At 40.7% G+C, this 14764-nt stretch overlaps 1 protein-coding gene across 1 annotated transcript in view; it reads left to right on the plus strand.

The window, feature by feature from the left end:
• The first annotated feature begins 8528 nt into the window (after positions 1 to 8528).
• Positions 8529 to 14764, plus strand: part of TPRG1 (tumor protein p63 regulated 1) — a 111271-nt gene continuing 105035 nt past the window's right edge. The window contains 2 exon segments of the mRNA XM_007195223.1: positions 8529 to 8577; positions 8580 to 8734. Of these exon segments, the coding sequence (XP_007195285.1) occupies positions 8529 to 8577; positions 8580 to 8734 (204 nt within the window).

Below are 14764 nucleotides of genomic sequence, written 5' to 3' on the forward strand. Positions count from 1 at the left end.
ATATCCTTATCTTAATCAATTCTTTTCTGTATATTTTTGAGGAAACCCCTCTAAAAATTAATGTTTTGTGTGAGAAGCTCAGCAAACCTCTAAATTTTTCCCTTCTTATATGCAAGAATAGTTATTGAGGATCTAGCATGTCTCTGGCCATGGTGCTGGTGGGGTGTCCAATGTTCCACTGTGGGTGTCCCTAGCATCTCTGGTCGTTGGGGATATCCACTTGCATTAGAGGTAAGTCAGAGGCCAATCACCCCAGAATTTCCACAGTGGGTGCCTGAATTCACGACTGCCATCACAATCCTCCTCCTTTGACCTCACAGCATTTACATCACAAGGAACTAACCTGCTCAGCTGGAGAGGGGATGGGGAAACCATATTGAATGGTCTCTGTAGGCTTAGATCTGGAATCTTCTGGGCACTGGAGAAAAATTAAATCTTGTGGAGTGATTGAGCTGGAAGGAATAATTTAGTCCAACAACTTCAGACTTCAATACATTTCCCCCTGCAAATGAAAGCTTCAGAGGAAGTCCAGAAACAGATAAGTGGATCTGTTTTGATTGAAATGGGTGAGTCATTTTCAGGAGTACACATTTGCCAACCATAAAGTCTGGCCCCTCGTTTTGTAGATGAAGAACTGCTTTGCAAAAGGGAGGAAGCAATTGCCCAGGGTTACCCAGTGAGGGAGGGAGGGAGTGGGGACCCACACTTCTTTATCCCAGGCCTGTATTCTCCCCTCATCCTCCCACCCCTGTCCACTGAGTGAAAGCTCAGGTAGCAGAGCAGAGGGCCCCACCTGGCAGAGGAGAAGCTGGGAGGGAAGAGACCCTCCATAAATTCCACTTTCCCTCAGGACACAGAGCAACCCTGCTGGCATGTTATCACTAAAGTACAAATGTGAAATTGTGAAGAATTGTTTGCCAATTTTCTTATCTCAACTGGCACAGAGTTTCGAGGTGTTAGAGTACTGTTGTGTATCCACTGCACATCACCCAGCTGTTCTCACAGAGAGACCCAGGGAAGGCTGCACACATAAATTCACATAAATTACCTTTACGAAATGTCAAAACTAAAAGCAGATTTTTATTTGGGGGCTGTGCCTCGAGAATGTTAACCCCTTCGTGTGGGTAAAGGCGTCACCATCAGAAAAACACAGTTGACATCTTTGAATGCAACCCAAGCCACAGGAACTGAGGCTCACACTTCCTCCCCAGCCCAGCACTACCTCACCTGCAAGAGGGGAGCATTTCTTGGTAACAAATCACAGACTTTTCTAAGCTCCTGGTCGGCCCACAGATATTCCTCTGGATACTATATTTTTAATCCTATGGTGGCCGTAACTTCATTCTTTATTGCCTTTAACTTTTAAAAAATTAACTAAACTGAGAGTTCAGGGGATGCATGACCCATCCGGGCCTCAGTTTCCTCATTTACAAAATGTGGAGGTTAGAATAGATGGGTGTTTTCTAATGAGGCATTCTATCTTTCCAAGGATCCAGGGAGGTGGTAATGGGGAGACTCAAGTAGCTATTAATATTGCAAAAACTTTGTGGAAATCACAGATATCTGCATTCGAGTTGCAAGGGTTAAAAAATAAATCCCAGGGAGACTTAATGGAGCTCTTAGGAGACAGACGTGGAAAGTAAAGAAAGCAAGGTTGAGACTGGTCGTGCAGGGTCTCCAGAGTGACAGAGAGAGCAGGGAGCCAGGAAGGACTTCTTAAAACTATATGGACAAAGAGGAAAAATCGTGCTGTGGAAATGGAGAGTACATTGCTCTAAGAAGGGGTTCACCATGAAACAGCCTCGAGTTTTACCAGTATCTCTATATAATGTCAGTCCTGCTTTCTTGATCAGAAATATGATGCTTTTTGTTATGTCCAAACTGTTCTATATTAAACCCTTGAGAGAGGGAAAAAAAAATCCCCAGACCCCACCTTTCTTTGCCTCTGGCTGGGGTTGTGGCCACTCAAGCTGATTAGTAGAAGTTCTCAGGGTGGTTATTCATCTACTTCTCCGGGAAACACATATTCCTTGGACATTGACTATGCTGGATCTCCCTTTGATTTTAAGAAAGCAAAAATAGTTATCTCAAGATTGTACAGTTTGTCTACAAGGACAGAAATCTTTCAGTGCATAGGAGAACAGAGTTTTCCAGGGTAAGCGTTACCGAACCACGTCCATATTGACAGAAGCACAGCAAGTCAAAATGCTGATGCGCCGAGGTTTGCAGCAGAGAGAAGCCTTATTCATAAGGCAGCCAAGCCAGTCTCACATCTGCCTCCCTGAAGGCAAGGGGCTCTGAGTATTTATATGATAAAGAACAAAGAAGCGGGGTGATCTGAGGTGTGGAGAGCACAGGGAGTGTGTGGAAAAATGATTGGAAAAAGGTGCAGTAATTGACAAGACATCCTGCTCAGATGTAACTAGCCTACAGGCCTTTCATGTTCACAAATGGAGGCGCTTAGCATGATCTGAGAGTGGAGTCCTGGCTCTCTGGCATCAAAATGTCACCAAGCAGATGGACACTTACACACGCCCAGTTGGAGGGTCAGTGGTCCTCTCCAGTCCTAAATAACTCAGCTCGAACTAACCACAACTGACTCCAAGTTCCTGGAAAACACCTCCGGCAGACATCTTCTTACTTAGGTTACATGCTGCTCAGAGGACATGCAAATCTTAAAACAACCTTGATTAGTGAAGGCAAGGGAAATGGATTTGACTAATGATTACCCACGGTTTTATAAGGAGATTGGAAAGTGCTAGAATGTGTGGATGTTTCTAGCTCTGATGGTCTAGTATAGAGCCCCAGAATGGAATATTAAGCAGGGAATGTGAGTAGGACACAGATTCAATTCAGGTTCACATTATGACTTCTATAGGCCTAAACCTCTTTTGCCTTTGTGAATGTCTCTACCAAAATAATATCACTATTAAAATTTATGTTTCTATAACTGTACATAGTTCAGTTTCTTATTAATTAATTAATCTATTTTGGTTTTTAGGCAAAATGTAATAGAGTTTGGGTGGCCTACAAATTTCATTTTTTCTCTGATATGAGAAAAAATAAAAACATTTTTTTGACCATAAAATTTCATTTTTCTCTTCTGATTTTAAAATACATTAAAACATTTCCCGAGCGCCTAAAAGTTTTGTGGACCCAGACACTGTGCCTCCTGTGCCTAAGGATAAGTCAGCCTGATGCCAGGTGAAGGAGGAAACTTTACCTGCAGTGTTGGGTGGGGGAAAAGCTGGGGAGAAGCCCTGCTTCACGGGAGCTGTATCTTCCATCCCAAAGCAAAGCAAGGCTGACAGACTGCAGACATTTGGCAAAAGTGTCTTCAGTTTACCAATGTGTAAGCCTGACAACTGCTTGTCTGCTTTTCTTCTAAATGCTACAACTTGAAGCAGTGAACTAGAGTCCCAGAGTCTGATTCTATGGTTTTTTTTTGTTTTTTGTTTTTAAATTTACTTATTTTTATTATTTATTTATTTTTGGTTGTGTTGGGTCTTCGTTTCTGTGCGAGGGCTTTCTCTAGTTGTGGCAAGCGGGGGCCACTCTTCATTGCGGTAAGCGGGGGCCACTCTTCATTGCGGTGCGCGGGCCTCTCACTATCGCGGCCTCTCTTGTTGCGGAGCACAGACTCCAGATGTGCAGGCTCAGTAGTTGTGGCCCACGGGCCTAGTTGCTCCACGGCATGTGTGATCTTCCCAGACCAGGGCTCGAACCCGTGTCCCCTGCATTAGCAGGCAGATTCTCAACCACTGCGCCACCAGGGAAGCCCCTGATTCTGTGTTTTGATTCTATTTAGCTGTGTGACCCTGGACAAGTCTTTTACATCAATGTTCCAAAATTTGCAGAATGAAGGAGTTGGGCTAGACAATAATTCTCTAGCTATCATTTATGCCCTGTATGCTTCTGAAATATTCTTAGAAAAAGTCCCAGAGAGATAGATGAAAGCAGGTACTAAGGGAGGCAGGTATACTTAGGCGAGGATCCAGAAATAAGTTATTTACTGCAATACAATATTAAATTTAGCTCTGAATTTGCTGGAAGCTGAGAAATATAGAATTCTTATCATCTGACCAAAGAAAGGGTAGCACTTCTTTATGTATTTATTTGGCATTGTTGGAGGAGGTCATCCAAAGGACATGGTTGCTAGCTGACCGGCAAGTAGACTGAGCAATGGGCGGCTCCTCAGACCCTGCCCTGTCCTTGCAATGTATGTGTACATTTCACCCACCATTCCCACCGTGGCAGCTCTTTTTGAGGACACAGCCTTGAGAGAGCAGTGTGGTACTGAGACCATCTGGACTGAATACATGACCGGACGCAGTTAAGGCCTCTCTATAAGCTTTTAAGATTCTGGTGGGCAGGTGTGGAGATCTACTCACCTTGAAGCCACCCAAGACAAGCTTGGTATGTAGGTTCCCTTGCTTATGAACCCTGCCACCTACCAATCTGGAGTGGTCTGCTGCTTTCTTCGGTCTCTTTTGTCCTTTCTGTACAGGGCTCAGTTTCAGATTTCACCCGGGAAGCTCCTGAGTTTGTGAATCAACACATTTATTCATATATTTTATTTTTTATTACTCAAACAGAACTAACATGATATAAAGTTAGAAAAAACACAAAGATTCATTTATGATCAATCTATCAATAAATCCAAGTATTTCCCTTCTAATCTTTACCAATGTAAAGATTATTCAGTCATCCCAGAGAAAAGTCTCTGTTTTTTGCTTTTCTTGACCCAAGAAGATACATCCTTTACTCCAGCTGCTGCAACACATATTTTAAATGTCTGCTCAATATCAGTTGGGTAGCTTAGCAATTCCTTGGCCATTGGGTGTTTAGCTGGTTCCCAGTTTTTCATTACTGCCTAGAATATGCAATTAGTGCAGTATTGTAGGCTTTTCTTTTTTTAGGATAACTTTCATTACATGAATTCCCTCAAATGAGAAAATGAGGTCAAGAAGTATGGACATAATTCTTTTCTAAGCCTTGACCCTTTGCTTCCTTTAGAAATTATACTGCCTTTACTTTCTTGAGCACCACATGCTAAGATAAATTTACTGGGCAATCTTAGGGAACGATGATCCTTTTCAAATCTAAATGGCTCTAGATGGGTCTGCGGCAAGGCATAATTTATCCAGGTACAAGCTTTTAGTATTTCAATGTATATAGTCTGGTTAAGCAGAGATAGGAGGATGTGTTTTATTGAATTGGGAATAAACATTGTCTGGGCAGGTGGCGCTGAGGACCGTTGGGGGCTGCTTCGACGCATGGCGCTCCTCTCATATCCGGGAGGTTGTTGAAGAAGTTACGTTCATCGTCCTTGCAAGGATGTCCCCATGACTGCAACAGAGCTGGAATCATTCTGCATTGAGGTAGCTGGGCTCAGTTTTTCTACTCTTCACGGCTGTCAGAATTTAACTGGAGCTGAGAGTTTCCTTCTTCCTGGACCTCAAAATCTCAGTCTCCAAGTGCTTCACTTCCCTTCTCCAAGTGTTTCCAGAGAAGACAGCCTGAGGGAGAGGAAGTGGTGCTAATTAAATCCTCCCTCTGTTTTCCAAGCACTGGAGTCTTTCACAGATGTCCGTTGTTACGCTCCAGTTCACAGAATTCTGCAAATACAGAAGCAGGATTTCCTTCCCCAAAGGCACAAACCTTCCTTCACAGGTTACAGGGAACTCTAGAAACACACGTCCTTCCAACAGCCACTGTAATAGAGGTGGCAGACCTACAAAAATAGAGCATGCAGTTGCCAGGGAGGCCGCAGTGCCTCAATGCTCTCTCTCTCACACACACACAGTAAATTTCTCCTGCTTTTCCATGCGTGCCCTTGTATTTCTCACAGGCTAATAACTTTAAAAAATTATCTGAAAACTCAGCGAAGCCCTTTCTGTTGTAAGACAGTGTGCATCATGGTGGGCTTGTTGGTCTCAAATCGTGGTTGGGAGTCCTGAGTGGGAGGCTGTGTGCTGTCACTACTATCCAAGTGTACCCTGGGGCAGGGGGGTCCCACCAACTCTGGGATCCCCAGAGAGATGGGGATGAAACCATCCTTCTAGGGTTGCTGGGAGAATCAGAGGAAATAACCTGTAATATGATCTACAGAGGGTTTTTCACTCGTGAGTCCCTCACCAGCTGTGTTTTCCCTCCACTGAAGCCCCTTGGGGTGACTGTGTATGTTTACATTTTCCTGAGACAATGCTGGTTTACTCCTATCATCCTGGCATGATTGTTAATAACATTTTTTCATGCTCAAAAGTGTCCAGGGTTAGGCAATAAATCATATGCTCATACTATTTTTATCTCTCTTGAATACTTGAATTATTCCGTTTCAATAATGTCAACTTGCCATGGGTAGGGGCCATTTCTCACTTTCTGGTGTTTCACAAGAACAAAGGAATGGAATTTGTCTGATTAAGAACGCTGAGGCAACCTTGACACTAAGATGGCATTTCCAGTCCCACTGTCATGCTGTGTGTGAGACCATCCTACCTTGTAGCATTGGTGGTGTGCGTGCTGTAGCCATAATTATGTGGCCTCCGCTTGAGAATGGCCACTTGACTGAGGGCACTTTTTGCTAAGCTAGCATGTACCTTCTATTTTGTTTTGCTTAGTGTTACTTCTTTACATTTACAAAATATACATAAATCTGTTGTGTTTCTATTCATTTTAAGTCAGATATAATCATTGTAAGCATCCAGAGACTTATGAAAACAGAAAATAAAAATCACCTGTAACCCTATCACCCAGAGATAATCATTTTTTTTAATTGAGGTAGAGTTAGTGTACAATATTATATGTTTCAGGTGTACAACATAGTGATTCATAATTTTTAAAGATTATAATCCATTTATAGTTATTATAAAATATTGACCACATTCCCTGTGCTGAACAATATACCCTCATAACTTATTTATTTTATACATAGTAGCTGGTACCTCTTAATCCCCTACCCCTATCTTGCCCCTCCCTTTTTCCCTCTCCTCACTGGTAACCACTAGTTTGTCAGAGATAATCATTATTAATACTTTATTTTATTTCCTTTTAGATTGTTTCTAACCTCTGTCCTACCACACATGTATATACATATGCAAGTCCAGGTATTATTCCTTCCTTCCCTCCCTCCCTTTCTTCCTTCCTTCCTTCCTTCCTTCCTTCTTTCTTTCTGAATTATTGTAACAAATTTGAATAACATTATTCATAATATTTTATAACATTTTTTCCATTAACAATTTTTTTTTTGGATATCATTCCATGGTAAAAATATATCCTCACATTTGTAATGACTACATTGTATTCATTGTGCAGTATAACATGTCTTATTTAGCCAATTCTCTGCTGATGGATACTTAGTTTCACTATATTTTTTTGGTATTAGATGCAGTGTTGTGTGAGTGTGTAATGTTGCTATTATACACGATGTTTTGCTATTAGACATAAAATTATGTACTTTTCTACTATTAGACGCAGTGTTGTAATGCACAACCTTGTATATTTACGTCTTTGCATTTGTCTAAATTATTTCCTTAGGATACACTTTTATTTATTTATTTATTATTAAAATTTTTTACTGAAGTATAGTTGATGTACAATATTATATAAGTTACAGGTGTACAATGTAATGATTCACAATTTTTAAAGGTTATATTCCATTTACAGTTATAAATTATTGGCTATATTCCTCGTGTATCCTTGAAGATACATTTTTAGAATTGCCACCTTGCGGTTAAAAATATGCTCAGTTCTAAGTGCTTTCATGCCCTATTACTACCCAAAAAGTACACAAGAAGGTGCGATATCATTGCTTTTAACTCTTAAATAAGCTTGCAGGCTAGTAGGTTTTCAAGCAAAAATGCTATGAAGACTTGAAGAGAAATTGTCTGATAATGATTTTTTTTTTAGATTTATTTATTTTTGATTGATTGATTGATTGATTGCTATGTTGGGTCTTCGTTTCTGTGCTAGGGCTTTCTCTAGTTGCGGCAAGCGGGGGCCACTCTTCATCGCGGTGCGCAGGCCTCTCACTATCGTGACCTCTCTTGTTGCAGAGCACAAGCTCCAGACGCGCAGGCTCAGTAGTTGTGGCTCACGGGCCCAGTTGCTCCGCGGCATGTGTGATCTTCCCAGACCAGGGCACTAACCCGTGTCCCCCTCATTAGCAGGCAGACTCTCAACCACTGCGCCACCAGGGAAGCCCTGATAATGATTTCATACTGCTGTTCCCTTGTTCAGCTTCCTGTCCCTGGGAATAAAGATGGGGAAAATGGAAACACTTGCAGCTTCCTTTTCTCTGTCCAGAGGGTCTCTGCTTCTTTCCCCTGGTAAATGTCCACAGAGGATTGTAGAGTCTGTGTTATTGAACTGCATCCATCAGTGCCTCTGCTTAGTGAACGTGTGGTGGGTTTGTCAGTTTCAGGAGCATCATTTGCTCACCATACAGTGTTTTGGCATAGCTAGGACACAGGTGACTTTTTTTTTTTTTTCTGAGAAGATTGTTTCTTCCTTAGTTTTAAGATGAAGAAATGTCAACCATTGGGAGTTTTGAAGGATTCCAGCCTGTGTCTCTGAAGCAACCTCTGAGACTGATCAGCTGTCCACGGAGGAGGGTGACCCAGGCACTGTCTCAGGGCCAAGGCAGACTTCAAGGCCTCCAAGCGTGACTGAATCAGCACTCTACCCCAGTCCCTATCACCAGCCTTATATCTCACGGAAGTACTTCGTTACACGGGTAAAATAATAAAATCATGAATTTAAATACTACATAAGACTTCTCCTTAAAAATATCCTAATATCCTTCCATATACCACATGTTTTACCAACTGTTTTCATGTTCGTTATCTTGTGTAATAGTCACAATAACTGTGAAGTAGTCATCCTTATCTCCATTTTATAGGTGAAGGATCTGAATTTCGGAGAAGTTAAGGGTCTATTTTTGACCACCAGATAGTATCAAGGAGAAGCAGGTCCTCCAGCCTCCATGGGTCTTTGGCTCCTCAGTCCTGTATTCATGCTAGACCTGACCTCAATAAATTAATGCTCTATGGAGAGAGAACCAGACTGGCTAGAATATAAAGCTGGGAGCCCAGAGGGAGTATTTGTTATAAGTCTGGAAAAGACATGGGTAATGGAGTGGAAAGGGTTGCTGAGCATGGGCTAAACCTCAAGGGTCTACATGGGCATGCTGGTATAACAATGCGGGGACAAACACTTTATTCCAAACCTGTAGCTGCAGTTGGAGCTGAGCTTCTTCCCTGTGCATCAAAGCAGTGAGCTTGTAGGCTACCATCAACTGGCGGCAACATTGCAGATTTTGCACTGTGGCAACAGAGAGATTCTTCAAGTGTACATGGAACATCTCTTTGTTGAAAAAAATTTTTTTCACCTCAACTCCTAAATAAGTGGTGGCCAAGAGTTTGAGACTATTTATAATGCTTTAACTAACAAACCCTGATTTGTTAGCCTTTAAAATATATCTTTGGTTAAGATAAAGTTGTAGCTAAAGAGACTCAGTATGTGTGTGTGTGTGTGTGTTTGAAGATATATACCTATATTACCTATATTCAGTGACTCTTAACCTATATTCAGTGACTCAAATGTGCAGAGTGCTTTGACATGTTCTATACTATGTGTGTGTTTGTGTGTTTTTGCATAGGTAAAGCAAATGGTTTATTTTCCAAAGTATGAGAACTTTATTGAATATGCAAAGTTAAGTTGTAAGATATAGCTGGGAAAGAAATCAAAGCATCCCTTAAAGTGTCCTTTTCTTTGATAGTGATGATGAGAGAAGAACAGGATTTGATGAGAGAAGAACAGTGATGAATGATATAGAATAAGGACTTTATCATTGGAAGCTGGTTCAATTAAGAGAGCTGCCTGAGAAGTCTATGCAAAGCTGTTGTCTTTGCATCTGATGATGGGTCTGAAGTTGCTATAGATCAACCAATTGGCTGTTGTGAAGTAGGAATAGGAAATAGGGAAAAACCTGAACCTGAATGGACAAACTGGAATTCCTTTTGACCGAGCGGCTCCCACCATGGAAAAATGGAACCTGTGTTTGTCTCCCACCAAGTTTGAACTTGAAGATGTGAGTCACTTTCAGGAGAAGCCAGTGCTCTTCTCCACTGAGCGAGCTGCACACTTACCCAGTTCAGGGAAGGAGGATCTGAGGGAGGAGGTCTGACTGTAACAAAAGGAGCTGTAGGTCCAGGGGCTTCCCCACCCCCTCCCATGCCATCAAGTAAACAGGAGGTTGGCAGCTGTGAACATGAGCTGCACTTGGGCCTGATTGTCCTGCCCGGATCTTCAATAAGGGATCATGACTGATGTTTCACTTCTGCCTTTCAAATCTGACACAAACGTCTCTTGTGGCCAGCACTAATTTAGAAGCAGACAGGAAAGGAAATTCTAGAAAATGTAGTTCTAGCTTAGCTAAATTGACACAGTCTAAAGCTACAACAGAGCTTTTGTTTGTTTATTTATGTATTTACATGATGCTTTTATTTGTGTGGCTCTATGTAGCTCATAAAATACAGTCCCCTGGAGAAACACTGTGAGGTAGGCAGGAAAGGGCTTATCACTCTTGTTTTAGTGGTAAACGTATTGAAGTTTCAGAGGAGTGAAGTGACCTAAGTCACGTAATATTAGTGTAAGAGCTGTAGCTAGACTCTGTATCTTCTGTCTCTAAGTCCGGTGTTCTCTCTACCATAATGTACAATTGAACGTATGGCCCCCTAGTAAAGGTTTTCAGTGATTGACTACGATTCATGTGAAGAACATCTTCTCCAACAGGTGTATAGAAAATAACTTTAAGTTCTCAAGAGCTTGGGAAAGGAAAACCTTCTTCTAATCTTATCAATGAGTCTGAAGTAGACCTGAGGACTCTTTAGGAGGTATCTGTAAGGGCTACATTCCCAAACAGTCAGCATTAACTTTCCTTCAGACCAAGAGACAAAATATGAAGATGTTTTTTCTTTTTTAGCATGTGATTATAATGAATGTGCTTTAATGCATATGAGGATAATGAAAATATGATTGTTGGTTCGACTGAAACAATGATAAATATTATTTTGAATAAATAATGATCCAGTTTTACTACCTTGTAAACCACAAATCTGCTGATGTGGTGGTAGCTGTGGAAATGGGAGGAGACATATGTATGTATGTATGTATATGTGTGTGTGTATATATATATATACATATATATAAATTTTCTCATCTTCAAAGTATGGATAAAATATCAGTTTTTTTTTTTTTGAATCTATTATTTATTTTTGCTGTGTTGGGTCTTCGTTTCTGTGCGAGGGCTTTTTCTAGTTGTGGCAAGCGGGGGCCACTCTTCATCACGGTGCGCGGGCCTCTCACTATCGCGGCCTCTCTTGTTGCGGAGCACAGGCTCCAGACGCGCAGGCTCAGTAGTTGTGGCTCACGGGCCCAGTTGCTCCACAGCATATGGGATCTTCCCAGACCAGGGCTCGAACCCATGTGCCCTGCATTGGCAGGCAGATTCTCAACCACTGCACCACCAGGGAAGCCGAAAATATCAGTTTTATATGGGAGTTTAAATAAGCTAATTTTTAAAGAGTTCTTAGTACAGTGTAAGACGCATCTATTAACATTTCATAAACAACATCTCTTGCTATTTTAAATGCTTTCTTTCTCTTTTTTGCTGACTTGGCGTTCACATTTCTGTTATTGGTAATAAGGAATGTTATTAAGATGCCCATGACCTCACCATGACCCCTAAGGTGAGATATAAATGTAGACGTATAGGGTCTGTAGCAGGAAAGAGGTTCAAATGAAGGAAGCTAACTGATTTTCTCAAGGGATAATTAAATCAGACCAGGGCTCTGAATGACTCAGATCTATGAAACATACATCATAATGTTTTGCTTCTTAGAGCTGAAATGAGATCTAAGGATGATCTGGTCCAGGGCTTCTCAGTACTTATCGTGCAAACGGATCACCTGGAGAGCTTGTTAAAATACTGGTCTGATTCAATGGGTCTGGGATGAGGCCTTCGATTCTGCATTTATATAAACTCTCTGGCAATGCTCATGCTTTCTGTCCACAGACCACACTTTGAACACCAAGTTGCTAGTCAATTCTCTCATTTTTAGAGGCAACTGAAGTCCAGAGAGGGGCAGTGGCTCACCCAAGGTCCTAACAGTTAGTGAGCACTGACTTGCCCAAGAGGTTAGTAAGTAGCAAAGCTAAAGTTAGAACAAATGTTCCCCAATTCCCATTCATAGTTCCGTGATCCCACGCAGTGATTTAAAATAAATCAGTTTATTACAGTGTAAGAATTTTAAGGATATATCTTGCAGATTCAGAAAAGCAGTAAGTGACTGAGTGGAGAAATTCCTTGGCCATGCATTTTATTTTATTACAGTGTTTTAAAATAATTTCACAGGAGGTGGTTTATTGAAAAAAATGGGAAAATGTGGACAAGCAAGATAAAAGTCACCATAATTCCATAGTTCAAAGTTAACCAAAATATATGAATGTGCTTTTATACATTTTGGTCAATAACCTTACTTTTTTCTTACATGTACATTTTATTGTGCAAAAAAATAGAATTACACGCCAAGTATTTATTATGTCAATAACTGTAGTTTCATAACATCATTTTTAACACTATAATATCCTGCTATGGAGATGTAGTACAATTTATTTAAGTTTTGCTGGATATTTAAGTTGTTTCTTGTTCATATCTGGAAAGGAAAGTTATTCCTTGGCTTGCTGAGGCAGGATGGCACTCAGTTACTCAGCTGCCAGGAGTGGACACCCAATGCTATAATAATAAGGAGGATCAGTATATGAGTTTCAAGCTGGATATGCAAAGATGTGACTGATATGAAAGTATAGATCAATTTAGGACAAACAAGGCATTTTAAGCATCATAATATTGTGCATTAGATCACGTCTCTGAATACCTGGTCATAAAACAAGCCAATCTGGTCCCTTAAACCTCTTGTGTTCTTTTATGGGTCACTCTGCGTTGTTGCTTTCTTCCCTCAGGCTTCCAGCCAATTATTTATTTACTGCAAATTTGCCCTTCTGATACAGCTTAGCAACATTCTTTCTCAGAGCCAGGAGGGGCCTCAGATAACATCCAACCCCACCCCTGAGACACACAAAGAATATGTGACTTGTCCAAAGGCAACCAGCAACTTAGGGATCATAGCAGGCCAGGAACCCAAGACTCCTGGAACTTTCTACCACCCATCCACTGCCTCTGGCCTTGGACAATGAATGAGGAGTCACAGTAATGAAGGTCTGAACCACTTGCTATCAGTCTGCTTGGATAACCTTTTCCTCCTATTTTTGTTCATCTGCTATTATTGCTTAGACATATCTAAAAATGGCCTACTGTCTTCTCTCAACAAAAGTACCCCTCAAGGCTGATAACTTGAGGTATATTATGATAATTACTTTAGTTGTGGAGAGTGATATTCAAAAGCAACTTCTTATGAAAGGAACAATACTTGATCTGCATGGGGAAAGATATATTTAAACTCCCTGTAGGATTCTATATTTGCAGATACCTTATCAGGAAGTTGAAAGCAATTAGAGATGGGGAATTATCTCTAAATTTATACTTGAGAATGTAAATTACATACAAACTAATGGGACTAAAACTCTTTGATCTTTTAATATTTAATTAATGGTTCCCCATGGCCTTTTTATAGCCTGTGTTCTATTGTGAGCAACAAGATTTTAATAAGCAGGTTTGGGACTTCCCATTGTGTGGCAAGATGCTGTTACCTTCATGACACTAATTTGACTTTCATACTCTCTCCTTTTCCCTCTTCTCTTACTACACGCTTCCCCATGTCTTGCTCTTGTACTGGGAACAACTAAATATATTGTATTGTTGTATTGTAATTGTCTGTGTGAGCTTCTTTGTGATTTAGAAATTATATATCTCACTGGGCAAAATGTTTCTTGACTCCCCTCCTTACACTGAAATCCTTTGAAGATGGTAGTAAAGTTGGTGTTTCTATCTGAGGGCAGACACTTAACAATCATGAAATAAGAAGCATTTCATTCATTTTCAGGGAGAGACAAATTTGCCTGGGCTTTACAAATCACATCCAATTCACAGCTGGTTTCCTTACCTTATGAATATACCACAAAGCAAACTCTTTCTTGGTATGACGACACCCTCAAGGGAGAGCTGATTGTGTCTAAGTCCCTAGGAGCATTCCTTTCTATCTTGTCCCCTCCTCTCACTGTCTAGCTAAGGGGTTCAGTATATGGGAAAATATTAGCAGCAGACATGAATATTGTTTGTGTGACTACTGGCCCTGGGCTATTCTAGCTCAAGGAAACACAAGGAGACAAATACATATGTCTTTGAACTTTCCTCAGTACGTTTGTTTTGATTGAAAATATTTAGTGCTAGACTATTAGAGAAAATATTGACCATTAAGCTATGTAGTGACTTATAAGTAAGGATCCCCCTAATGATTTTTTCTTAAAATTTAGAATTAGAAATGTATGTGTACTCTCTTGCCAGGCTTTCTCTGGTCGAGTGATGAGTACATATCATTCCATTATACTTTCTTATTAATCTTAGACTGCAAGGAGTCTCAGAGCTAGTTGTTCCATTGCAGTAACCATTTGATCCCCCAATCCCAGTACAATGATTTCCCTTCTATTTAATGTTAACAAGAAGAATGATAATAAAGTCTTCTATTCTTCAGTGTTACCAAATGTTTTCACCATTTCCTAACAGCTCTGTTACAGTTAATGATAT

This window comes from Balaenoptera acutorostrata, chromosome 4 (assembly GCF_949987535.1).
Source record: "Balaenoptera acutorostrata chromosome 4, mBalAcu1.1, whole genome shotgun sequence".
Lineage (NCBI taxonomy): Eukaryota > Metazoa > Chordata > Mammalia > Artiodactyla > Balaenopteridae > Balaenoptera > Balaenoptera acutorostrata.